Source organism: Podarcis bocagei (genome assembly GCF_964188305.1).
Source record: "Podarcis bocagei genome assembly, chromosome: W".
NCBI classification, from domain to species: Eukaryota; Metazoa; Chordata; class Lepidosauria; order Squamata; family Lacertidae; genus Podarcis; species Podarcis bocagei.
Genome location: NC_138131.1, coordinates 85,303,161 through 85,327,684, shown reverse-complemented (window position 1 = coordinate 85,327,684; position 24,524 = coordinate 85,303,161). Strand labels below are relative to the sequence as shown.

Sequence of the window (24,524 nt, the reverse complement as noted above, 5' to 3'; positions counted from 1 at the left end):
GGTCTGGAGGCCGGGAGCGTTCTACTCCAGAAAGCTCAGCAAGTCGGAGCAGAACTACACCATCTGGGACAGGGAGTTGCTTGCCATTCATGCAGCTTTCAAGGCGTGGAGACACTTCCTGATCGGCGCCAAGCACACGGTGCAGGTCTGCACGGACCACAAGAATCTGGAGCACTGGCGCACGGCGAAGTTCCTGAACCAGAGGCAGATACGTTGGGCGGAGTTCTTTGCTGACTTCGATTTCCGAATAGAGTACGTCCCAGGCGACACCAACATCATGGCGGATGCACTGTCCCGAAAACCGCAATACCTCGAAGAGGCGACGCCAGCGGCAGCCATGCACATCTTCGCGCCAACAGCGTGGGCGTGCGCTTCAGCCACAGTAGACCTGGATGCGGTGCGGCGGGCGTTGCAGGACGACTCATTCGCGCAGGCGAAGATGGCCGAGGTGCACAAGGGCACGGCGAAGAGCGACGAGTTCCAGATACGAGACGGCTTGCTCTTACGTAAAGGGGCCATCTACGTGCCGGGAGACGAACTTCGCGCCAAGGTACTGCAGCAGTTGCACGACGCACCCACGGCCGGGCACTTTGGCACAGAAAAAACGGTGGAATTAGTCGCAAGGGACTTTTGGTGGCCCAGACTGAGAGGGGAAGTCGCGGACTACGTCGCGAGGTGCGACACCTGCCAGAGGGCCAAACCGGTGCACAAACCACCGGCGGGACTGCTGGAACCGCTGCAAACGCCGTTTTAACCGTGGGAGAGGGTGGCCCTGGACTTTGTCACGGATCTACCCAGCTCGAGAGGCAAGACAGCTGTACTAGTGGTGGTGGACTTGTTCACCAAGATGGCACATTTCATACCGTGTGCGAAGGTGGCCACAGCAGAACAAACAGCCAAACTGTTCATAGATCACGTGTTCAAAGTGCACGGGCTGCCGCGGTCTATACTGTCCGACCGCGGCCGCCAGTTCATCTCGAATTTCTGGCAGAAGCTGATGGGCTTCCTGAACGTCAAGATCAACCTGACATCAGCGAGACACCCGCAGACCAACGGGCAAGCGGAGAGGGTCAATGCCATCATGCAGCAGTACCTGAGATGCTATGCCAATCAACAGCCTGCGACGTGGGTGGATTACCTGCCGCTCGCCGAGTTCGCCTACAACAACACGAAGCACGTGTCCACAGGGGTGACGCCGTTCTTCGCCAACAATGGGAGGAATCCCAGAACCTTCCCGGGACTGGACAGAGTGGGGGAAGGGGAACCGCAGACGGCGGACGCTTTCGCGTCTGAGTTGCAGGAGGTCCACGATCAACTCCGACGGCAGCTGGAGCTAGCGAAGCACGCATACAAGGTGCAAGCTGACAAGCACAGGCGGGTTGGCGAAGAGATACGAGTGGGAGACTGGGTCTGGTTGGCAGCCCACGCAGTGCCGACCAGATCGTTAGCCAAGAAGAAGTTGGGGCACAAGCAACTCGGTCCATACCAAGTCGAAGCGCAGATCAACCCAGTAGCTTTCAGGCTGGTGCTACCGGAGGGTTCCAGGATGCATCCGGTGTTCCACAGGTCGGTGCTCACTCCCTACAGGACACCTCACAGGTTCCAGGAACCAGGAACGGCACCGAGTCCGTCTCAGGAGCGGACGGAGGCGGGGAGATTGCCACAGCAGGACCCCATCAACGAAGTCACGGAGATTTTGGACTCCAGATGGGGGGAAGACGGAGTAGAATACCTCCTAGCCAGAGAGGGCACCCGGGCCAGTGCTAATAGCTGGGTGCCAGACTACGCTTTGGAGGAACCCCTGCTCAAGGACGAGTTTCATGCCCTTTTCCCACACAGACCCATGCCAGCAGGCTTCTTCGACGACTGGTTGTTCACGCCCACACTTTCCTCCAGCACGTTCCATGGCTTCGACTCGGACGGGGAGCCCGCACAGGGCACACGTTCCCCAGAGGGGTCACCGGAGGGTTCGGCGTCCGACACCTCGTATTGGTGGGACGATCGGCCAGAGGAGCAGTGGCGCCGGAGGTGGCTGGAGATGCCAGGTCAAGCGACCGACGCAGAGACTGACATGGACGTGTGCGGGGAGGATCTCGGTTTCGAGCACGGCGGCACTGAAATGGAGGCGGAGCAGCTCACCGTTGACGAACGCGAGGAGGAAGACTCGGAGGTCTTCAGTTGGCGGCCAGCGACGAGGAGCGAACTGTATCCGGCATTCACTCCTGTGATGATGGAGCACCCAGCAACCACCCTTGAAAGCGGGGAGGGGGGGAAGGGGGGCTTCGAGGGGGGATGGATGTCAGGGGTTCAGGAGCAGAGACGCAGAGAAGGGAGGAGACAGAGAGCGAGGGGGAGGAATACGAAGGAAAGATGAGTGGGGATGACGACCCGAGATCACCGAGCCTGTCCAGTGAGTCCGAGGATTCCCAGAAGGGAGCGCCAGCGGTCAGAGCAAGGGGGGAAAGCAGGGGGACACCCCAGGAAGAAGGGTCCAGAGAGGGATCAGAGAGCAGCAGTTGGAGATCGGGACCCACGTGCCCAGCCGGGAGCAGCGGGGAGAAAGGGGACCAGATATCGGGTTCCGGAGGCTTTCAGAAGGAGGGAGGGCATGAGTCAGGAGTAGTCACGCCCACCTCGGGGAGCGACGAAACGATCAAGAGGAAGGTAGAGAGTTGGGCGCGCGCGCCAAGTTCAAATGTAGCGGAAGCTGGCGCAGTAAGCAGCCCAGAGAGTGAGCCAGGTCCCAAAGCCCGCCGCAAGGAGGCGGAAGGGTCAGGGGGATCCGCGTCAGAAGAGAGTAGGAAAGAAGAGACCCCGGGGGGCAGAAGGACCCAGAGACGGAAGGAAAGGCGCAGGAGGTGGAGCAAGGCTAGGGTATTAAGCTGGTGTGCTAGAGGCGGAGACTCAGACGGGTCTTCGCCGGTCTGACCTAGAAGAAGTAGGGCTGCACATTGCAGTTTGGAAATGGAACCTGTAATCCAATAAAGACTCTTTTAACCGGAACGCTGGCTAACGTGGTCCTATGTGAGCTGGGACTGAGTGGCAGCCCTGACAGATAGAGTTGGGTGTCATCAGCATACTGATGGCAGCCCAGCCCAAAACTCCGGACAAGCTGGGCGAGGGGGCGCATAAAGATGTTAAAAAGCATCGGGGAGAGAATCGCACCCTGAGGCACTCCACACACCAAGGAGTGACGCGATGACAATTCCCCCCCAAGCGCCACCCTCTGTCCCCGATCAGAGAGAAACGAGATGTATTCAAGTCTCCAGGGTCAGATGAACTGCATCCAAGAGTATTAAAAGAACTGGCAGATGTGATCTCAGAACCACTGGCAGTCATCTTTGAGAATTCCTGGAGAACAGGCGAAGTCCCGGCAGACTGGAGGAGGGCAAATGTTGTCCCTATTTTCAAAAAGGGGAAAAGAGAGGACCCAAATAATTATCGCCCAGTCAGTCTGACATCAATACCAGGGAAGATTCTGGAGCAGATCATTAAGCAAACAGTCTGTGCGCACCTAGAAAGGAATGCTGTGATCACCAATAGTCAGCATGGATTTCTGAAAAATAAGTCATGTTAGACTAACCTGATCTCGTTTTTTGACAGAATTACAAGCCTGGTAGATGAAGGGAATGCAGTGGATGTAGCCTACCTTGATTTCAGCAAGGCATTTGACAAGGTGCCCCATGATCTTGTAAAGAAGCTGGTAAAATGCGGTCTTGACTATGCTACCACTCAGTGGATTTGTAACTGGCTGACTGACCGAACCCAAAGGGTGCTCATCAATGGTTCCTCTTCATCCTGGAGAAGAGTGACTAGTGGGGTGCCACAGGGTTCTGTCTTGGGCCCGGTCTTATTCAACATCTTTATCGACGACTTGGATGATGGACTCAAGGGCATCCTGATCAAATTTGCAGATGACCCCAAACTGGGAGGGGTGGCTAACACCCCAGAGGACAGGATCACACTTCAAAACGACCTTGACAGATTAGAGAACTGGGCAAAAACAAACAAGATGAATTTTAAAACACACGGCCAATCCCCAACACTAAAGGGATCCTAGACTTTTATCGGGTCCCATCCCCTGCAATTCAAGAATGTTTTGCCCCGCCTGGGACTCGAACCCACAACCCTGAGATTCGGAGTCTCGCCCCCCCCCTCTTCTCCTCCTGCCCCCAGGATCCCTCCCCCCACCCACCGGCCTCTCACCTCGCCCAGCAGGAGGCTGTCCCAGTTCTCGCTGGCGAAGGGCAGGATCTCGCGCTCAAAGTCAAAGTACTTCTTCTTGCAGCAGATGCTGAGGTGGTAGAGGACCAGGTGGGCTACGTCCTGTCAGTGTTTGTAGAAAGCAAAAAAAAGAAGGAAAGGGTTCTGACCTCCCTTTATCTTCTCAGACTCCTTGTCGGCACAAAAAGAGTCCACGGGAATATCCTTGCAGAGTTTTATTCTTAAAAGTCTTTGTGCAAAACATGACTGAATAACTATACACACCAGCACCAACCAACCCAAACACCAGCCACAGCCCAAACTAACATTTCTCACTTATATATACAACTTGGTTCAGACCGCTGAGTCATGCTGACCCAGCTTTATTCGCATTAAAGAAACAGCGGCCGTTTTAGCCGTGACACCCCTTCTGTTTCTTAAATGCGAAAAACCCCAACAGAAACAATACATTATATACATAAACCCAGTTTTGTCATCAATTCATTATGGCATGTTGCTGGCAAAGGCTTGGTAAACAAATCAGCAATATTATCTTGTGATTGACAGTACTCCAGTTTGATTACCCCATTCTGTACACAATCTCTCACATTCGCATGACGGATAGCAATATGTTTTGATGCGGATTTCATTATTTCCGAGCCCGCTAATGCAATGCACGATTGGCTATCTTCATACACTTGGATAGGCAAATCTACTTTACAATCTAGATCTTTTAGTATCTGTATAAACCACATGATTTCTTTGCATGCTAGCGACAGGCTCCCATATTCTGCCTCACAGGATGAGGTCGCAACAAATCCTTGTTTCTTTGACCTCCATCCAATTATGGAATTGGCAAACATCATAACCATTCCACTTGTAGATTTTCTAGTAGCTACACAGCTTCCCCAGTCCGCATCAACAAATACTTCTAGTTTTTCATCTTGTGTACTAGATATCTTTAAACATGCATTTAATGTCCCCTTTAGATATCTGATAAGCCTTTTCAAAGCACACCAATCGGCAGTACTGGGTTTAGATACACGTTGGCTCAGAACATTTGTAGCACATGCAATGTCTGGCCTTGACCACTGGCTTAAATACAACAGTGATCCTATTTTTGAGTGATACAATTCAGGCTGATCAAATTCATCATCACACAGTGTCTTTGGGAAATCTGGTGTCATGGGAGTCTGAACTGGCTTACAGTTTTCCATGCCAAACTGCTCTATTAAATGAAGAATTTTCTCTTTCTGACTCAATAGGAAGCTTCCATCAGCTTCCTGCCTTACTTCTACTCCCAAGTAATTGCTTACAGGCCCCAAGGCTTTAAGCTTAAACCTCTTTTCTAGTTGACTTGTGAGCTTCTGGATCTCATCTGTGGAACTCCCTGCCACAAGCAAATCATCAACAAAGACTAAGAGCATTAGATATTTGTTGCCTGTCCCCTTGGTGTACAGGCATGGATCAGCCACACTCCTTTTAAAACCAAGTTTTACAAGGGCTTCATTTAAACACTGGTTCCAACACCTTCCACTTTGTTTGAGACCATAAACAGCCTTTCTCAAACGCCAGACTGCACCATTCTCCTCTTCAAACCCAGGGGGTTGTCTCATTAACACTTCATGGTCTAAATTTGCATGCAGATATGCAGCATCAACATCAAAATGGTGCACTGCTAGTTGTCTTACAGCAGCAATGGAAAGCATTAAACGAAAAGTTTCACTCTTTACCGTGGGAGAAAACACTTCATCATAACTCTCCCCTTTAATCTGAGTGAACCCTCTGGCTACTAATCTGGCTCGAAAACGTGGTTCCCCAGATGCAAGGGTTTTCCTTTTGTAAACCCACTTGCATGTGACCACTCTGCCACCAGGTGGCGGCATTATGACCTCAAACACTTTGTTACGTTTAAAAGAGTCCATTTCTTCTTTCATAGCTTGTTCCCACAAAGCACGTTCCCCAGGGGGTAAGTCTAAGACTTCATTATAACTTTGTGGTTCCACACAACTCACATTGCATACTCTCACTCCTCCTAGGGTCAAACGCTGAGGAGGTACACCCTTGTTTGAACGCTGGGAGCGCTTAGGTACAACTACTTCTTCTTCCCCCCTTATCTCTGGCTCTTCTTCCTCTTCCTCTAGAGAAGTATTATCTATTGCCACATCTTTTGGGGAAATCTGTGCCTCCTCCTCATTCTGCTCCTGTGTTGCCAATGGCTGAGAAGAAGCCTCTTCTCTTACTTGCAGGGGCAGTAGGCAGTCAGGGTTGGCATGGATCGCAGTCCATCTGTCCTGGTCAGCGAAGTCTGCGCTTCGTGACAGAACCACGCGTCCTGGGCGTAAATTGAAACGCCACCCTTTGCCATAGGACTGATATCCCACAAACCGCAGTTTCTGTGCTCTAGCGCCCCCTTTCTGGCGCTGAGCTTTGGGGATATTTACATGTGCCCAAGAACCCCAATTATGGAGCATTGTCCACTCTGGTTCTTTCCCAAACAACACACAATATGGAATATCTTTTATAGAGCTAGACCAGGTTCTATTAATCAAAAAGTTCGCGGTCAGAAAAGCCTCGCCCCACAGCCTATGGTTGTGGCCCAATCCTGCATCCACTAGCAGGCAGTCCTTTACTGACTGTATCACAGCCCCACATCTTTCACACAGACCATTTTCAGCAGGGCTATAAGGGTTAGTCAAACGGTGAGTGATCCCCTTACGTCGCAACCATGTCCCAAATTGTTTGTTCAGAAATTCTCCGCCCCTATCTGTTTGCAGCTGCACAACAGGCCGAGCGAAGAGCTTTTCAGCTTGGGCAACCCATTCTCTGAATGTGGGGAAACACTCAGATTTCTGCTTTAACAAAAACAGCCAACTAAAACGTGATTTGTCATCTATTACCAGAAAAACATATCTGGCGCCCCCTTCAGTCTTCTGTGGAAAAGGGCCTATCACGTCACAATGGACAAGTTCTAAAACCTCTTTAGATACTCTGTCGCTTTTAGAAGCCACAGGCTTCCTCTTAGATTTGGCCATTTTACATACATTGCAATCTAGAAAACAGTTACAGCTATTTACTTTTAGGTTCTTGCACACCTTTTGCATCTCTGAAAGCACACGGAAATTGGCGTGACCCAGTTTTCTGTGCAGTTGATGTACACACCCCTTATGAACTGGCGAATTATCCTGAACCACCTGGGCTGCTTTAACAGGCTTGTCCTGCATTACATATAACCCATTTTCCAACTTTGCATGGCCACATACCTGAGTTCCATTCTTTATCAGACAGCCATCCTGCGTGAACTTAACACTATACCCTGCATTAATCAAACAGCTTACAGACAGTAAACAATAGTCCAAACTGCTGATAAACAGAGTCTCTGGTAGAGTAGTGTTCAAGCACTGCAGGAAACATGTTCCCTGGCCATCAATCTTGCTTCTACGACCATCAGCAAGATAAATTGAGTCTTTTCCATCAGCTGGCTTCTCCAGGGTCTTAAAGTCCTCCTGACTATTGCAGATAATCCTGCTGCTGCCAGAGTCCAGCAACCATGTTCCTCGAGGTATCTTTCTCTCCTCCCTAGAAAATGCAGACACAAACTGAGTAGAACGCGTGTTCTTCTTCCCTGAAGAGAACCCCTTCTGCTTACGTTTCTGCGTCGATTGCTGTCTCTGCTCCATGTCGTCTCCTGGAAGTCTTGCCCTGCATTGACGTTGGAGATGCCCGGGTTGGTTGCATCTATAGCATCTCCTCACCGCCATGGCCAAGTCCAAACCTTGGCGTTGCTCCATTGGCAGATTCTGCTGCTGGCCCCCTCGGCTGTAACTCCTCCGCTCTTGGAGTTCAGCCTGCCTATCTGACCTTCTTTCTGCTTCTTCGGTCAATCTGCCAACCACATACTCAAGGGTCAGATCTCGGGGACGCATACTCTCCATGCTGTTAATCACAGGCAACCAGCTTTCAGGCAAACTTGAAAGGATAATGTAGGTTTGGTCAGTCTCATCATAACGCTTACCTCTCTGCTGTAGTTGAAGAAACAGAGATTTCAGCATTTGAAGATGAGTTGCCAAACTCTCACCTTCCTTCATAACAGTCCTGAACAGCCTTCTGGTCAGAGAAATGATAGTTCCGGCAGTTTCTCTGACATGCATTGCCCTTAATAAATTCCAGCACTCAAATGCTGTGCTGGCATTTGCTACATGCAATAACTGAGAGTTTCTCAAACACAGCATAATTTGGGCACGGGCCCTTTCATCCAGCCGTTTTTTCTCAGCAGAGTCAGTTCTCAAAACCTCAGTTTCAACACAGTCCCATAGTCCATCTCTCCTTAACAACTGCTGCATTTTAATTGACCAACTCAGCCAGTTGCTTTCTGAGAGAAGTTCAAAAGGGATGCCTCCCCCAATATTTACAACTTGGGAAGACTGGAAATCTGCCATCTCTGCTGGTGCTTGCTGAGCCCCTTCTGTGGGGCCTCCAGCAATCTCTCCTGACTCTCTCTTTAGAGTCCAACTGGATGGTCCTGGCTGGCACTCACCGGCTTCTAGCTGCTGCCTCTGTTGACCCTCAAGTCCCGCCTGGCTCTGCAACTGGTGTAGCCGCTCTGTGAGTCGCCTGCTGTGGTCCTCTAGCAGTTCAAACTGTTCCAGTAGCTGACGCTGAGTGCTTTCCTGATCCTCAGATCCTAGCCGCTCCAGCGTCGCTGCAGACAGTTACAGCTTGCCACCAACTGCTCCAACGCACAGCCACTGTCTCCGTACACCACCAGGACTCACCAGCTCTTTGCTGAAATGCTGTTAGTCGTTTTGCACTCTGCACATGCTCAGAAACACTGGGCCCATAACCTGTCAGTGTTTGTAGAAAGCAAAAAAAAGAAGGAAAGGGTTCTGACCTCCCTTTATCTTCTCAGACTCCTTGTCGTCACAAAAAGAGTCCACGGGAATATCCTTGCAGAGTTTTATTCTTAAAAGTCTTTGTGCAAAACATGACTGAATAACTATACACACCAGCACCAACCAACCCAAACACCAGCCACAGCCCAAACTAACATTTCTCACTTATATATACAACTTGGTTCAGACCGCTGAGTCATGCTGACCCAGCTTTATTCGCATTAAAGAAACAGCGGCCGTTTTAGCCGTGACACGTCCACCCTGCGGGGGGGGGCAGGCGGGAATCCCTCAGCGCAGCCAGCGCAGCCCCCCACCCTCCCGGCCCCCCACTCCCGCCCGGTGCCTCCTGGCCCTTGAGGTGGCGGCTTCCTTCGCTCTGGCGCCAAAACCTCCTTCCCCCTTCTGCTCTCTCTTCGCTTTCCAGATCAGCTGCTGAATTCTGACCGACTTATTCTAAGTGTCCCAATTATCCCAAGCGGAGTATTAGGAAATCAAGTGAGAAGCAGGAAGCTGTTAATTAAAGGGCCCAAGTGGATCCGGATACACTCCAGATGTGGGGTTGTTGTTTTTTTAAGGACCCACCTTCCTTTGGCTCTCTTTAAGCTGCTTTTATATGGAATCACAGTTGGCAGGTACCCCGAGGGTCATCCAGTCCAGCCCCCCAAGATGCAGGGACGTCCTGCCCAACGGGGGCCCCGATCCCGTGACCGAGTCTGGGGCCAGGCCGCTGCATTGCTTTCTTGTGCTCATGCCCCCCTGCCGCCCCAAAGCGCCCCCTCACCATCTCAGGGGGAGACGCCGGACGCTCTCTGGGCCTCCCGTGCAGACGCAGCACTCAAAGACGTAGAACCTGCCGGGTGGAGCCGGGTGTGTGGGGGGTCAGTCACAAGATGCCCTCGCCCTCTGACCCCCACCCTCCCCCCCCCACCCAGGGCTGCCCCTCACCTGTCCCCGTAGAGCAGCGGCTTGCTGAGGCACTGGGTGCAGGCCTCGTGGAACCACTGGGCGCAGCCGCGGCACTGCAGCATCTTCAGGTTCCACCTGAGGCAGAGGGAGAGAGGGGGCCGGTCAGCTGAGCGCCCCCCTCCGGTTCCAGAGGCGCCCTCCCTCCTCCCCACAAGCCCCCCTCTTCCGGGGGGGGCAGACTCACTCTCCGGGGCCCCCGCAGTAGCAGTAGCACTGCTGGCGGTTGGCGAGGTGCTCAGCGTCCCACTCCAGGGTCTTCAGCTGGTAGGGCAGGACCAGTTTCATGCCCAGCATGGCCTTGGCGTAGGGCCCCTTCTTGAGGGCGCCGCCCCGCTGCAGAAGGAGGAAAGCCGTGGGGCAGAGTCAGTGCGCGGGGCTGGGACAGAGGACCTCGGGGGGGGGCAGAGGAGACCACACTTACCTTGGTGGCCACAGCAAAGACACACTGCCGGCACGTCCAGGCCCCATCGCTCTGCACCCGGGGCAGGTGGCATTCCTGGTGGTAGGCTGCGGGGGGGGGGAGAGGAAGGAGGGTCATCAGTGGGGCAGTGGGGGGGAGAACGGGGAACCAGGGGCAGCTTGTGGGGCTCCTTTGGCGGACTCACCGTGGCTGCATTTCTCACACCGCACCAGCCGGTTGTCTGGGCTCACGGCCTCCGAGTGGCACACGCAGCAGGACTGCTCCTCCCCAGGCACAGCCGCTAGGAGAAAAGGCAGGGGGGGGCGTGAGGGGCCAGTCCCCCCCCCAGGGCAGCTGGGTTCCTGCCCCAAGAGCCTCAGGAGCAAGATAGACTGCCTCTGGAGGTGGAGGCTCCATCGGGAGATAAGAAGTGTCTTCTGGATGGGATCCTCTGATCCAGCCCCCCCGCCTCACCCTGGGGAGCCAGGGAATGCCCCCCCCAAAAAAAGCGGCTTCCAGGAACCGGCCCTTCAGAACCACTGATATCTCGGCAGTGGGAGGGAGTTCCACAGGTGAACTCTGCACTGGGGTCATCCCTACAGAACAAGGCGGGGGGTGGGGGGGTGGGGAGCAGCCAGGCCTGCAGGGGGCGGAGACTGGGGGGGGGACCCCAAAGTGGGGGTGGTGGGGGTGGGGGGCTTCACTGCCCACTGACCTGGGTTGATGTCCTTCCAGAGCACGAGGAACTGGGAGTCGTCCTCAAACTGCACCAGGCACAACTTCCGGGTTGGCGCGATCGGGAAATGGCGGATTCCCTCCGAGCTCCGGAGGGAATCGGCTCAGCGGTGGATGGGTCTTTGCCGTGCCGGCGACACGGGGACCCTTAAAAACCGCAGGCGCGGAAGCCTGCGGACTGAAGACTCGGCGGGTGCCTTAAGCGCCCCCCCTGATTCGCAATGAGCCTTTTTAAAGGCTACGGAGGGGATACAGGGGACGGCGTGGCACTGAGAGTCGACCGCTACCGCCGCTGAGCGAAGCCGCGAGCCATAACTGGAGAGCGCTGACTTCCTTCCTTGAAATTCGGACTGAAAAAAGAACCCGTGAGTAATTTGGAACTGAACTTTAAAACTTTTACCTTTTGAATTTGAGACGACCGGGGGGTGTGCTAAAAGGAAGTCCCCACCCCCCCCCTTGCAGACGATCCAGAGCAACGAAATAAGAACTAAGCTGGAGTGCCTACCCTGTAAAGGGTGAGTTTTAAAAAGACAGTAACTTCCAAGATTTAGAAAGGTAAATTTGAGCAGGAGAGTGGAGTGTTGGAAGAGTCTTTGTTTTGTGGTAAACAACCCTCCCTCCCGGGCCCGGGAGCGACCTGCTTTGGAGCCTGTATAGAGGAGCAGAATTTGACAGCTGTCAAAAGCTGTCAAATGGACTATTAATAGTGAAAAAAATTGCTGTTTAAGACCTCTCCGGATTAAAAGGAGTTACAATTGAACTAAAATTTTGAGAAACAAAGAAACAATAATAGGACAGAGGATTGTTGGAGAAAAGGTTACTCAGTAACCAGATTCCCTCTAGGGGGAATTCTGTGGAATTACAATGGCTGTGGGTGGAAAGATACTGAGAGAAATCGAAAGAATGTTCTCACTGGTGGGAACCCTACAGGAGCAGACTACAGCTATGAGTAAACAATTGACGACCTTGGATTTGGAAACAAGTAGTTCTGCTGAAAGTAATGAGGGCCTGAGTGAGAAAGAACCCACAGCTGAATTTGAAACAATAAACAAAGAAGAGGAGAAGACAAAACAAGAAAGAGAACAAGTCATCTGGGAAAGTACTAACCAGAAGCTGACATCTGGAGAACACAAGCAAGGAGACTATCGGATTAAATCCACTCTAAGCCTACGAAAGATACAGAAGATGAAAGTGGAGGCCCTGGGACTTTATGGAATTCAGGAGCTCGAAATAAAGAAGTACAATTGGGGCCTCCACATAGACTTTGATTTTGACTATCAGCAAGACTTAGGCCTTGTGGAAATTCCTCAGCAGTTGTCTTTAAATATGGGAAGAGACTATGGACTGATTGGATTGATTGTTAAGGAAATCTTTCGAGACTCGATGACAGACAAAAAGGACTACCAACAAAACCGGCGGAGAGGGACTAAAAGAGAATTGAGAGCCTCGGATATCCGGAATCCAGGCTAAAAACTGTTAATTTGGACATGTCTCGGGAAAGGACGCAAAGCGGGGAGGGGAGGGAGGGAAGTATCAAATTTAAACAACACTCAAGACCAGGGGGTTTAGTATTAAGAAAATTATGTAAGAAAAAATGAGAAATCGAGGGAAGAGAATTGGGGTCCAACTTAGGGAAAATTTATTTTTGTTTTTTATAAAAGGACTAATATTAAGATGGAAGAAATGCCAACTTGCTGACATAAGTTTGGGAATAGGGATGCAGGGGAGGGGGCGGGGGGAAGTCAAGGACTAGGGTTAGAAAATAAGATTTTCGGGAACTATTCTTGTTCGTTGTTTTTTATGTTTGTTTTGGTGTGTTGTTTGTGTTTATATAAAATGTGAAAACCCAATAAAAATATTTAAAAAAAAAAAAAACAAACTGCACCAGGCACACCTGCCGGAGGGGGTCCACCTGCGGGGGGGGGCGGAGGGGGTGAGCAGAGACCCCCAGCCGGGGGGGGACGGGGGCGGACCCCCCTGCCCCCCCCCCCGAGGGGAGGGGCAGCCACTGACCTTCTTGATGGTGCCCAGGTAGAGGTCCAGCGCGCCAGGACATCCTGGCCCTCCCAGAAGCGGGGCCAGCCGGGCGAGGGGGGCGCCCCTCCGCTGCCGGCCGCCGGCCGCTTCCAGGGCCCCGAGGTCAGGCGGGCGCTGGTCCGGGTCAGGCGGGCCGAGGCGGGGGAGGGGCGGGGGGCGCCCCCTTGCCGGCTCCGCTCTGGGGGTCCCTCTCGCCGCGGGGGGGCGGGGGGTCTCAGGGGCGGCGGAGCGGGACCCTCGGCGGCTCCAGCCTCCCGCCGAGCGCCAGTGACGCAGCAGCCGGAGCGGGGGGCCGCCAGGGGGGATGCCGAGGGCCGGGCGGCCCAGCCCCCCCCCAGCGCCCCCACCCGGGCCCGCCACGCCCCCGCCGGGCTGGGGGGGGCAGCGGGGGAAAGACCGTGGCAGCGCCCGGGGGTCCCCCCAATGCCAGGACCCCCCGGCCCCCCTCCAAGGGGATCGCCCCGCTGCAGCGTCCCTGTGTGCCCCCCCCTGCCTCAGGCCCCCCCCCGATCCCCCTTCATGGGGGGGAGGGGAAAGGGGCCAGGGTCACTCGGGGTCCCCCCCTCCAGGCCCCGCCCCACCTGCGCAGAGGGGCAGGCGGGTGTTCAACGGGGGAAGCTGCTGCCCCGGTGGCCAAGGCGCGCTCCGCCGGCCTCCCCCGGGGGGCCCCTCCCGTTTGTTTATTGATCTCCCTAGACATTGATCTCTCTCCCCCTAGATCTCCCTGGCCCCGCCCCTCCGGCGCAGGCCCCGCCCCCGCCCGCCCCCCCGCCCGCTCCCTGCGCGCCGCGGCCGTTGCCAGGGAGGGGCGGGGCCGCCTGCGGCACGCGCGCGCGCGCACTCACGCTCGCCCTCCCGCCGACGCTCCTTCCGGCGGAGGCGGGCTCGCGGCGCGCGTGCGCAGTGCGTCCTCCGCTCGGGCCGTGCGCCAAGGAGGGACTTGGGGGCGGAGCCGTGGGCGTAAGACGAAGAGGGCGGGTCCGGCCCGCGCGACGGGCAGCGCGGATTGGTCTCCTCCTCTCGCCGCCTGGCCATTGGCTGCCGGGCGGCGCCGCGGAGGAGGACGGGAGCTGTCTGTTTAAATCGACGGCGTTTGGGTCGGAGAGGGAGACGGAGGGCGAGGCGGAGGAGCCGGAGGGGCGCCGGTGAGGCCTCGGGGCGCGGGCAGAGGGCAGAGGGGCCCCTTCCTCGGGCGGGAGGGAGGGGGGACCAGCCAAGCCCCAGCAGATCGGGGGGAGGCGGCCTGAGGCCCGCGGGCGGATCCGGCCCCCGTCGCCTTCTCCCTCCGGCCCGCGGAGGGCCCGGCAATCAGCGCCCTTGGACATGCGCAGAAGGTGTCCTTTCCTTGAAAAGGCATCTCTGGCTTCTTTGCGGGGCAGAGGAATTCGCTCTCTTCCCCCCCCTCCCCGTGTAGTCCGGCCCCCCCAGGGCCTGCGGGACAGCGGACCGGCCCCCTGCGGGAAAGGGTTGCTGCCTCCCGGCCCAGAGGCAGCCTATCTCGGTGCTGGGGGCCATTTGGACTAGCCGGGCCTCCTTTGACCTTGCAGGCTGGGCTTCATTTCCTTACTGGCCTCCCACTGGCTTCTCCCCGAAGGCCTTGCCTGGAGCTGATGGATGGTCCACCTCCCGTGAGTCCCTTTCGGGGGCCGGGGGGGCGCCTCTCTCTTGCCTGCCTCGGCCTTCGACTCCCCCCCCCCTCCACCCTGCTTCTGAGATGCTTCATTAAATGAACTCAGCGGCCTTCCTCAGTTGCCACTCCGGGAGCAGAAGATGAACTCTGAGGGGAAAAGTTTCCTGCTGCCGAAAGGCCCCTCCCGGCTCCCTGTGTCTGCGCTGCACCTCAAGCGCCCGGCCAGCGATGAGAATGAGCCCCCCAAGGTGGACCGGGTGAGTTCCCAAGCCCCTCCCTTCTGCAGCATGGGGGGGGGGTGCGAATGGGGCGTTGCCATTTCCAGCAGAGAGGGACGTGGAATAGGACCGGTGAGGGGGCATCCAGCCTGGCCCTGGAGAATAACAAGCGGCTGCCCTTTCCTTCCTTCCAGAAACGGGCTCGGGCTCCCCTGGAGCCTACCAAGCAGGGAGGACCTGTGACAGCAGCCCCCTCCGTTCCGAAGCCTCCGCCAGCGGCCCCTGCGCTCCGAGGCCACCGCCAGGCCGGTAAGCTCAGGTCGGGGGGGGGGCGGGGCAGAACCTGGGGAGCCCTTCTGGACTTTGCTGTAACACCGCTTTCTTGGCAGGGGGGCGCCGCCGCTCGAGCACTCGGACCCGGGGGACTGCGGGTGTGGCAGGGCCGTCCACCACAGGTAGGCAGCGGGCTGCAGAAGCGTCCCTGTTAAGGGTGCCATATCGTACCTGTAAGGAATTGATCATTTAGAGGAGCAGCACCCATCGTGTTATTTTTCAAAAATATTATAAATATTGTTGTATTGATTTCCATTACAGTGGTACCTTGCTTCTCAAACGGCTTAGTTGTTGAACAAATTGGCTCCTGAACGCTGGAAACTTGGAAGTAAGCTTTCCAGTTTGCGAACGTTTTTTAGAAGCTGAACATCCGACACAGCTTCCGAATGAGTGCAGGATGCTCCTGCAGCCAGTCGGAAGCCGTCCCTTGGTTTGCGAATGGTTTCTGGAGTCTTGGACTCCAGGAACGGATGAAGTTTGAGAACCAAGCCACCTCTGTATAAAAAACAATGGCATTGCATAGCTAACCTATGGAACTTCCTCCCACAGGAGGTAGTGATAGCTACTAACTTGGATGGCTTTACAAGAGGATTAAACAGATGCACATCCGAGAGGGCAATCAGTGGCTACTAGCCGTGATGTCTGTGCTCTGCTTCTATGGCTGGAGGCAGAAATTCTTCTGGATACCTGTTGCTGGAAGCCACAAAGGGGGAGAGGGCTCTTGGACTTGAATCCTGCTCTCTGGTTTCCCACAGGAAACTGTTTGGCCACTGAGAACAGGATGCTGGGCTAGACAGGCCCCCTTGGGCCTGATCCAGTTATGTTCTTACAACACCAGGCAGCTATCTTTGCTGGACTCTTTTTGGCACCTGCTGAAGCCATTTTAGTTTTTTCAAGCTGATTCAGATGTGTAGAATGTGGGTTCCCCGTAATCCTGCATCTGGTGCCCCTTTAACTTGTGTGCATTCAGTGTAGGAAACAATATAAAAAGTTTGGAGAGGGGCTGGGGAAAATGCTCTGGCAATCCTGCCCACCATTAAATCCAGCATATTTCAGCTATACGTGATTTTGACTTTAGGCGCAATCCGTGGAAGGGAACCCCCACATATGTTGCTTTAATCTGTCTTGAGTTCCTTGCTGATTTTATGTTTTGAAGTATTACTATTGTTTGGAGATGTTTCATGAAGCAACGGAGGGGAGACAGGGTCCCCTTGGGAATCCTTTCACTGCTTCATGTCTCGTTCCTTGTTTCCCAGCAGGATCCCGTCGGACGGTGGCTGCGGCAGCCCCTAAGCCAGGTAAGGCCTAGAGAAGGGAGGGAGGTGCCCCCCCCCCGTGCCATCCTTGAGCCGCCACCGGGACCCTCACACTGTCCTCTCTCTCTCCCTCTCCCCTTGGCAGCCGCTGCTCCTGCCGCTGCTGGCGGGGGTGAGAAGAAGCGGGCCCCCTGGGACTTGAAGGGGCAAGTGAGCGACTTGCGGGCCAAAGGGGGGACCTACAAGGAGAAGGCCCAGGGGCTGGCCGGGGAGAATGAGGCCCTGAGGCATCAGCTGAGCCAGCTGGAGGGGGAGCTGAAGCAGGCGACGGCCCGCAACCAGCAGCTGGAGGGGCAGAACAGGTGAGCGAGCAGCAGCCTGAGAAGGGCATGGCGGGCTCCGTCTGCTCCTCCTGCAGCAGGACCTGACCTCTGCCCTACCCTCTCTTGGCAGTGCCCTGGCCTTGGAGCTGCAGACCTGCCAAGCGCAGGCCACAGAGAGCCGGCAGAGGGTGGAGCAGCTGGTGAAGCAGGAGCAGCAGCTGGAGGAGACCGTCAAGAGCCAGAGCCAGACGATCCAGGAGCTGGAAACCGCTGGCCGCAAAGCCAGGGAGGCCAAGGAGGATTTGGCTGCCCAGCTGGAGGCCAGAGAGGTGAGGGGGGGGGGCTGGGGACCCTTCCACCCGCCCTTGAATGGTGATTGGAATCCCAAGGTGAGGCGAGGAATCCTTGGGACTAGCCAACATCCGCTTGTGACGCCTGCATTCCAGCGGGTTGGACTAGATGTCCCGTAGGTACCCTTCTGATTCCACAATGCCAGACTCAAGATCACAGTTAAGGGTCCTCAGCCCCAGAAAAGAGAGCTAGATACCTTAAAAAATGTTTTTTTAAAAAAATTATTAAATATTTTCAACATATAATACAAACCAAACTAGTTTTAAAAAAGATAATAAGATGAGAGAAAGATGTTGCAAACACTCTTGGAAAACAAGAATTTTTTAATAAAAGATAATAAGAAATACAGAAAAAAGCAATAAAAGGTGGGAAGATAAGGAGAAAAAGCAAGAAAATAAATAAAAATCACAACAGTAATAGTAATAATCGCAATAAAACACAAAATTTTATGTGTCTAGCCCTCTATCATAATTATATCTTAATCTTCAATCCCCCCCATACAGAGAAGTGTATCCCTCTCGGCTCTCGCTGGAAGCGCTTCCCTTCTCCTCAGCCTCACACCCTGTTTCTCACACAAGTCCCTTTTCTATCCATCGCAAGAGGGCCCTAGATATCTGTCTGGGGGAAGTGCTAACCTCTGCTGTGTCTGTTCCTGCTGGTGCTTTTCCTTTCCCAGCTGAGGAAGCCTGCATTTGCCGCCTCCTCCCTGAATTGTTGCCTGGCTGAGAGGGCGGGTGGGCGGCTCTGGGTTTGAGGTGGCCCGTCCCTCACTGGCCCTGGGGTTTCTCTGACGCAGGCGGAACTGCGCCTGGCGCAGGAGAGCCTGGCCCGGCGGGCGCAGGAGAATGAGGCGCTGGCAGCACACAAGGCCCAGCTGGAGCAGAAGCAGCACGAGTCGGAGATGGAGCGGCGCTCCCTGCACAACGCCGTCCAGGAGCTGAAGGTGGGCCGGTGGTGGTGGGGGGCTGGCACTGGGGGACCCTTTGTGGGGCTGGGTGCTGACGACTCCCCGCTCCCTCCAGGGCAACATCCGTGTCTTCTGCCGCGTGCGCCCCCTGCTGAGCAGCGAGAAGGAGGCCCAGAAACAGGGGGTGAGCCACCTCCGCTTCCCGCCAGACAACAGCAAGAGCCTGGTCTTATCCAAGGCGGAGGAGGTCAGTCTGGGGGTGGGGGGACAAGGCGGTTGTCGAAGTCTTGGTGGCATCTTGGGCTGTCACAGTTGCCAGGGGACGTCAGGAAGTCTCCACCTGCTGCAAAGCCTGCCGAGAGCCAGTGTGGGGTAGTGCTTAAGAGCGGTGGCCTCGTAATCTGGGGAACCGGGTTCGCATCTCCGCTCCTCCACATGCAGCTGCTGGGTGACCTTGGGCCAGTCGCACTTCTTGAAGTCTCTCAGCCCCACTCACCTCATAGAGTGTTTGTTGTGGGGGAGGAAGGGAAAGGAGAACGTTAGCCACTTTGAGACTCCTTTGGGTAATGATAAAGCGGGATATCAAATCCAAACTCTTCTTCTTCTTCAAATAAGCCAGTGTTGTTCCTGCAATGACCTTTGCAGGAGCAGGAGAAACCCAAATGTTGATGGCCGGCCCAAGGCCAACAGACCCAATGCCAGCTGGAGGATATGTGTGTGTGTGCGAGAGAGAGCATTGTGGCCCCGGGAGAGCTGGCCAAGGGGGAACGCGGCCCCTGTCACCACTTAGTCGGTAGAGGCTCATAATCTCAGAGTTGTGGGTTCAAGTCTTGCTTGGGGGTGGACTAGATGAGCCTCGTGGGTCTTCCAACTCTGCAATTCTTTGATTCTCTGCCAGTCCCACGTTGGTCGGGAGCGAAAAGAGGACATTGTCTATGAGTTCAACTTTGACCAGGTCTTCCCTCCGTCCAGCTCCCAGGAGGAGGTCTTTGAGGAGATCTCTCTGCTTGTGCAGGTAAGGAAAAGCATATTATTCTGTCAACCACCCTGAAGAGCACATAAATCAATCAAATAAATATATAGAATAAATACATTAAGGGGGGAAGCGGCCCAGTTCTTCTAGTTTGTTATTATGTTGAGCATGGTACAGTCGTATCTTGGCCCTCAAACACCTTGGTACTCGTACACTTTGGCCCCTGAACGCTGAAAACCTGGAAGTAAGTGTTCCAACTCCCCAACATTCTTTGGCAGCCTTAGTTTTTGAACGGACTCGGTTCGACAACCAAGGTGCCACTGTATGATGATGATGATCGTGAGGATGATTCCCTGGCTGATTTGGCTGGTTTGTCCTGTGAGTCGTGGCTGAAGGATGGTCTGGAAATTCCACATAGGGCGGCTCTCCCCCTCCGGGGGCAGGTGGGGTCTGGTGGACGCCAGCCTGACGGCTTCCCTTCCTCCCCGCAGTCGGCCTTGGACGGCTACCACGTCTGCATCTTTGCCTACGGGCAGACGGGGAGCGGCAAGACGTACACCATGGAGGGCCCCGACTGCCAGGACCCTTCCACGGCCGGCATGATCCCCCGCGCAGTGCAGCAGATCTTCAGGAAAGCCCGGGAGATGGAGGCCAAAGGCTGGAAGGTGGGGGCAGAGAGGGAAAGCGGATGCAGGTGTCCAAAGGGGGTGGAGACCCCCGCTGCATTCACTCGCCATGCTGCAATTGCCAGGGGGGTTTCGCACTGGGCTTGGGAGCTCCCAGAGAGGGCGCTGGTGAGAGAGGGCTGCCTCCTTCACCCTCACCCACCCCACAGGATGGTGAGACCGCCAGTGTTTTTCTGCAGGGCCTTCCGTTCAGCCTCACAAGATCCCCTGAACACCCGAGGGCTGGCCTGTCTGAACTCCTGGGCCTCACCTTTGGAAGCCTCCTCTTGGAATAGCCATGCCAGTTGGTCCCCGAGTCTGAGCTGGGAGCGATGTGCTGGCTGGGCACGCGCCACCCCAGCCGCCTTCCCTGGTCTGATCCTGCCCCTCTGCCTGTCTCCTCCCAGTACCATTTCACTGCCAACTTCCTGGAGATCTACAATGAGTCTCTGCGGGACCTGCTGGTGTTGCGCCCTGAGCAGGGCTCTGAGCTGGAGATCCGGCGAGTGAGCCAATGCACGGAGGAGCTGCACGTTCCCAACCTCTGCTACGTCCCCGTTGCTTCGGAGCAAGAGGTACCGCGGTGGGGGGGGGGCAGCTGTCTGTCTGGGATTTTCCTGGGGGGTTCCAGCGGTGCAGGGGGTCGGGTAGATGACCCTTGGGGGTCCCCTTCCAACACTACTCTTCTCCCGCTCTCTGCACTGTGTCCGGCCACCAGCCTGCTTGCAAGGGGTGGAGGAGAGGCAGAAGCCAGAGAACCAGCCCCATTGTGACCCGTTTTAGGGCCTTGGTCTGGGGACAAGGCAGCCAGAGTGTGTCTGCATCCAAAGCCTCTGAGGGGAGGAGCAGAGGGAGGAATCTGGGGTTGGGCTAGATGACCCTGGGGGCTCCCCTCCGACTGTGCCGTTCTCTGAGAGGCTTCTGCATGAAGGCCTGAGCCATCCTGCCTGTCTGGAGAGCTCAGATCACCTGGGTCTTGGCCCCTCGGCTCCTTATGGGGCTTCTGCCTGCCCTAGAGTTCCCAGAGGAAGAACTCCCCCCCCCCCATGCTTCCCTTTCTATTTGCAGGCAATGGTAGAAACTCCAGTGTAGAGGCTAGGCACCAAGCGGCTCCTTAAACCAAGCTTAAACTCACCCAAATGGGATGTCTCGTTGCCATTTTGGGGCCAGGCGTTCTAAAGTCTTATTTTTCAAATGATGGCCTGACTGACTGACTGATTCTCAGTTAAACATCTGGCCAGTTCAGATGACCACCTTGAGCTGGGATTGGGGCAGTCCACATATCTTGGCCTATTCCAACTTCTCTTTCTTAACTGTACATTCAGAATATAAGAATATTCTTTGCAGCTGAGCGTGGGGCAGTGGGGGCAGCGGGGGAGTGAAGTCAGGTGAGAACAAGGAGCTGCCATTGTTCACTGCTCCTGCTCAGGCTGCTGAGAGAAACCGTTTTGGTTCCTGATACTCATTCTGATTGTGTAACGGATAGAATTCTATAGGACGAGGTCCTCGTGTGTGGAAAGAGTCTTGCTCCGAGGATTCCCAGGCTTCCCCTCCAGGCGGTGATGTCCAACGCCATCGGGCGCCCGGGCATCTCAGTCTGGTCGCAAGTAGCCAATAGCCGGGGGGGGGGAATGTGCCCGGCTAGCCTCTTCACGCTGTTTGCCTGGGGCTGGCTAGGGCCAGAGGATCTCTGGGGTCCCTTCCGACCGCCATTCTCCGCCTCCTGCCCCCCGCTTGCCCCTTCAGGTCCTGAAGCTGCTCCAGAGAGCCAAAGCCAACCGCTCAGTGGCCAAGACGAATCTCAACGAGCGCTCTTCCCGCAGCCACAGCCTCTTCCAGCTGCGCATCGAGGGCCACAACCCCAACCGGGAGCTGCACACCTCCTGTGAGTGTGGCCGGCCCCACGACCCCCTTCGCCGGAGGCCTCTGTCCCTGCCCTGGCCCAGAGGCGCTCCCTTGCTCTCCCTCCTCTTCTAGGCCAGGCCCTCTGTGGGTCCCTGGTCCCCAGCACCCCCCCCTTCTCCCTCCACCCTCACCCCTCCTTTGTCCCCCCCCCCCCGCAGCCGTGCTGAGCTTGGTGGACCTGGCTGGCAGTGAGCGCCTGGACAGGTCCCTCTCCACCGGCGACCGCCTCAAGGAGACCCAGGCCATCAACAGCAGCCTCTCCAACCTGGGCCTGGTCATCACCGCCCTCAGCAACAAGGTAGGCGGGAGAGGGGGGTCGCGTGTGCCTCCGGGGGGGGGAGTCCTGGCCAGCCATGGGGCAGCCCTTTGCAGCCCCACAGCCCGCCTCCCGCAGTGCGCTGGTCTTCTGCGAGGGTGAGGATGTGGCGTCCAGCACTGTCTCACGTGTGGGGTGCCCACCTATCGGGGGCTCTAGAGCTGTGATTCCTTCCAACTCTACAATTCAATCGGGAATGGGACAGCCTCATGATGCTGGCGGAACCGGCCTGCCCTAAGTGGGGAGGAGGGTCCCCACACATTTCCCCCTCCTGCACCCATCCTTGTCCGCTTCCTTTGCCCCCTTGCAGGAGGCCCATGTGCCCTACCGGAACAGCAAGCTGACCTACCTCCTCCAGAACTCCTTAGGCGGCAATTCCAAGATGTGAGTCGGCAAGGAGGGAGTTGATGGCTCCCCCTCCCCTTTGAGGCCTGGTCTGCGCTGTCCTGCCAGGAACGCAGGGGGTTGGGCTAGATGACCCCTTTCAACCCAGAGGTCTCTGACAGGGGGGCCATGCACCCCCCTTGAGGCAGCCTCTGTTTCTCCTCACCCTCTCCTCTGGCCTTTCCCCCCAGGCTGATGTTTGTTAACATCTCGCCCTCGGAGGAGAACTTTGCCGAGTCCCTCAATTCCCTTCGCTTTGCCAGAAAGGTAAGTGGCTGCAGCATCCGGCTGGGGGGGGGGCGGGGGTGTCCCTTTCTCTGGGCTGCTTGCAGAATCTCCTCTGCGGAAGGGGCATCCTGACCGCAGCTGGATGGAGGAGGTGGCGGCAGCAGCAGCTGTGGGGACCAGTTTCTGGCCCCCCAAATCTGCCCGGTCTTGCCTTGCAGGTCAATGACTGTGTCATTGGCACAGCATCAAAGCGGAAGTGAGGGCGGCGGAGGCGGCTGGTCTTTCTGCGTCTCGGATAGCGACTCCCATTCTTACTCTTTTGTCTTCTAAAGTCATGATACTTTTTTTGTAATAAATGTTTATATGTCTGCATTTATATTCTGAAATTTTCTTCTTCCACTGCTGAATTTGGCTTTTTCTGCTGTCTTCCTCCGGTGAGCTGCGTGCCCAGGCTCCACTTCAGGGCGTCTCCTCCCTCTCAAGCCTCCCTGCCCTTTCGTTGGCAGCAGTGCAGTGGCCTGTGTGGTGTAGTGGTTAAGAGCAGTGGACTCGTAATCTGGGGAACCGGGTTCATGTCTCCGCTCCTCCACATGCAGCTGCTGGGTGACCTTGGGCCAGTCACCCTTCTCTGAAGTCTCTCAGCCCCACTCACCTCACAGAGGGTTTCTGGTGGGGGAGGAAGGGAAAGGAGATTGTTAGCCACTTTGAGACTCCTTCTGGTAGTGATAAAGCAGGATATCAAATCCAAACTCCTCCTCTTCCTCCCCCTCTTCTTCTTCTTCTTCTTCTTCTTCTTCTTCTTCTTCTTCTTCTTCTTCTTCTTCAGGGGTAAGGGAAATAGGTGGCTTGAGCTTGAGTTTGGCCCTTCTGGAAAGGAGCCTGTGGCAACGGGAGGACTTTAACTGTGGCTGAGGCAGGAAAGCCTTGTAGGTAACCGTAAGACCCTTGTGGTCAGAGGAGGCTTCAAGGGCTCTCAGCAACCAACTCTTGCATGATGTGGCTTTGCTAGCAAGGCCAAAACATGCAGAAATGGCCCGTCAGGAAAGATGGGCTACTCCTGTTGAACTCCTTCCTGCAAAAAGCTGCCACAGCACCTCGCCAGAGACTCCTGAACAGGCTATTATGTTCTTATGTACGAAGAGATAAAAGTTTAGCTGTGTTTCAGAGGAGAAAAACATGCTGGTTGTGTCAGGGCTTGTTTGTGAGTTGGGGGGTTCATCCAAGCAAAAATACACACCATAGTAACAAACAACATACTGTTACGGAAGAATCTAGGTGGGAGGCTGCTCAGTCCCCCAACCGGTCGGGCAGAGCCAGAATAAAGGAGGAGTCCAGCCACCAACCGGAGCAAATAGCTGTAGACCAAAGTTTATTGCGCAACAGGGTCAAAGAGGAATTTGGAACCCCGAGGATGGGGTGGCGACTTTTTAAAACTTTCCCACCATATCCCAGAATACAGTTCAAAGGGGAGGGGTTAACCTTGGCAAACATGTCCAGACAAGTCCTTGGTACAACATCAGCATAAGCAGACATGTCAGGGCAAGACCCAGGTGTTAGATTAGCATAGGCAAACACTTCTGAAGTCCCACCACCCAAAGTAAAACAGAACTTCCTTTGCATGTCTGGCCCCTTGGCAAGTTTGGGGATGGGATTAGGCTCTCCTTGGTATGTAGCCTTTTTAATCCATGGGTAGGAAAAATTGTTGCACCCGAGCAGAGACAAAAGGAGCCAAACGACACCAAGGGGTTAATCCAGAGAAAGAGTGTTTTATTCTGCCATGGGGGGGGGGCAGAGGCACCTGT

The 24,524-nt window shown here is 55.4% G+C and overlaps 2 protein-coding genes and 1 pseudogene across 3 annotated transcripts in view; 1 reads left to right on the top strand and 2 right to left on the bottom strand.

The window, feature by feature from the left end:
• Nucleotides 1-24,524, bottom strand: part of LOC308578315 (protein CIMAP1C-like) — an 841,760-nt pseudogene that overhangs the window by 582,977 nt on the left and 234,259 nt on the right. The window lies entirely within an intron of this gene.
• On the bottom strand, nt 9,823-14,268 carry LOC308578160 (PHD finger protein 1-like; the record flags this gene model as incomplete). Its single annotated transcript, XM_081178419.1, has 9 exons — nt 9,823-9,945; nt 10,041-10,136; nt 10,246-10,394; nt 10,483-10,568; nt 10,667-10,762; nt 11,177-11,283; nt 13,077-13,108; nt 13,210-13,319; nt 14,079-14,268. The coding sequence occupies 9 exons, from the start codon at nt 14,266-14,268 to the stop codon at nt 9,873-9,875; spliced, it is 939 nt and encodes a 312-aa protein (XP_081034545.1). The 3' UTR covers nt 9,823-9,872.
• Nucleotides 14,817-23,018, top strand: LOC308578318 (carboxy-terminal kinesin 2-like). Its single transcript, XM_081178596.1, has 17 exons — nt 14,817-14,861; nt 14,983-15,120; nt 15,276-15,390; nt 15,471-15,536; nt 16,671-16,712; nt 16,816-17,032; nt 17,124-17,322; nt 18,141-18,287; nt 18,367-18,498; nt 19,150-19,266; nt 19,716-19,889; nt 20,297-20,464; nt 21,636-21,774; nt 21,953-22,092; nt 22,421-22,494; nt 22,686-22,761; nt 22,941-23,018. The coding sequence occupies exons 1-17, from the start codon at nt 14,844-14,846 to the stop codon at nt 22,980-22,982; spliced, it is 2,004 nt and encodes a 667-aa protein (XP_081034722.1). The 5' UTR covers nt 14,817-14,843; the 3' UTR covers nt 22,983-23,018.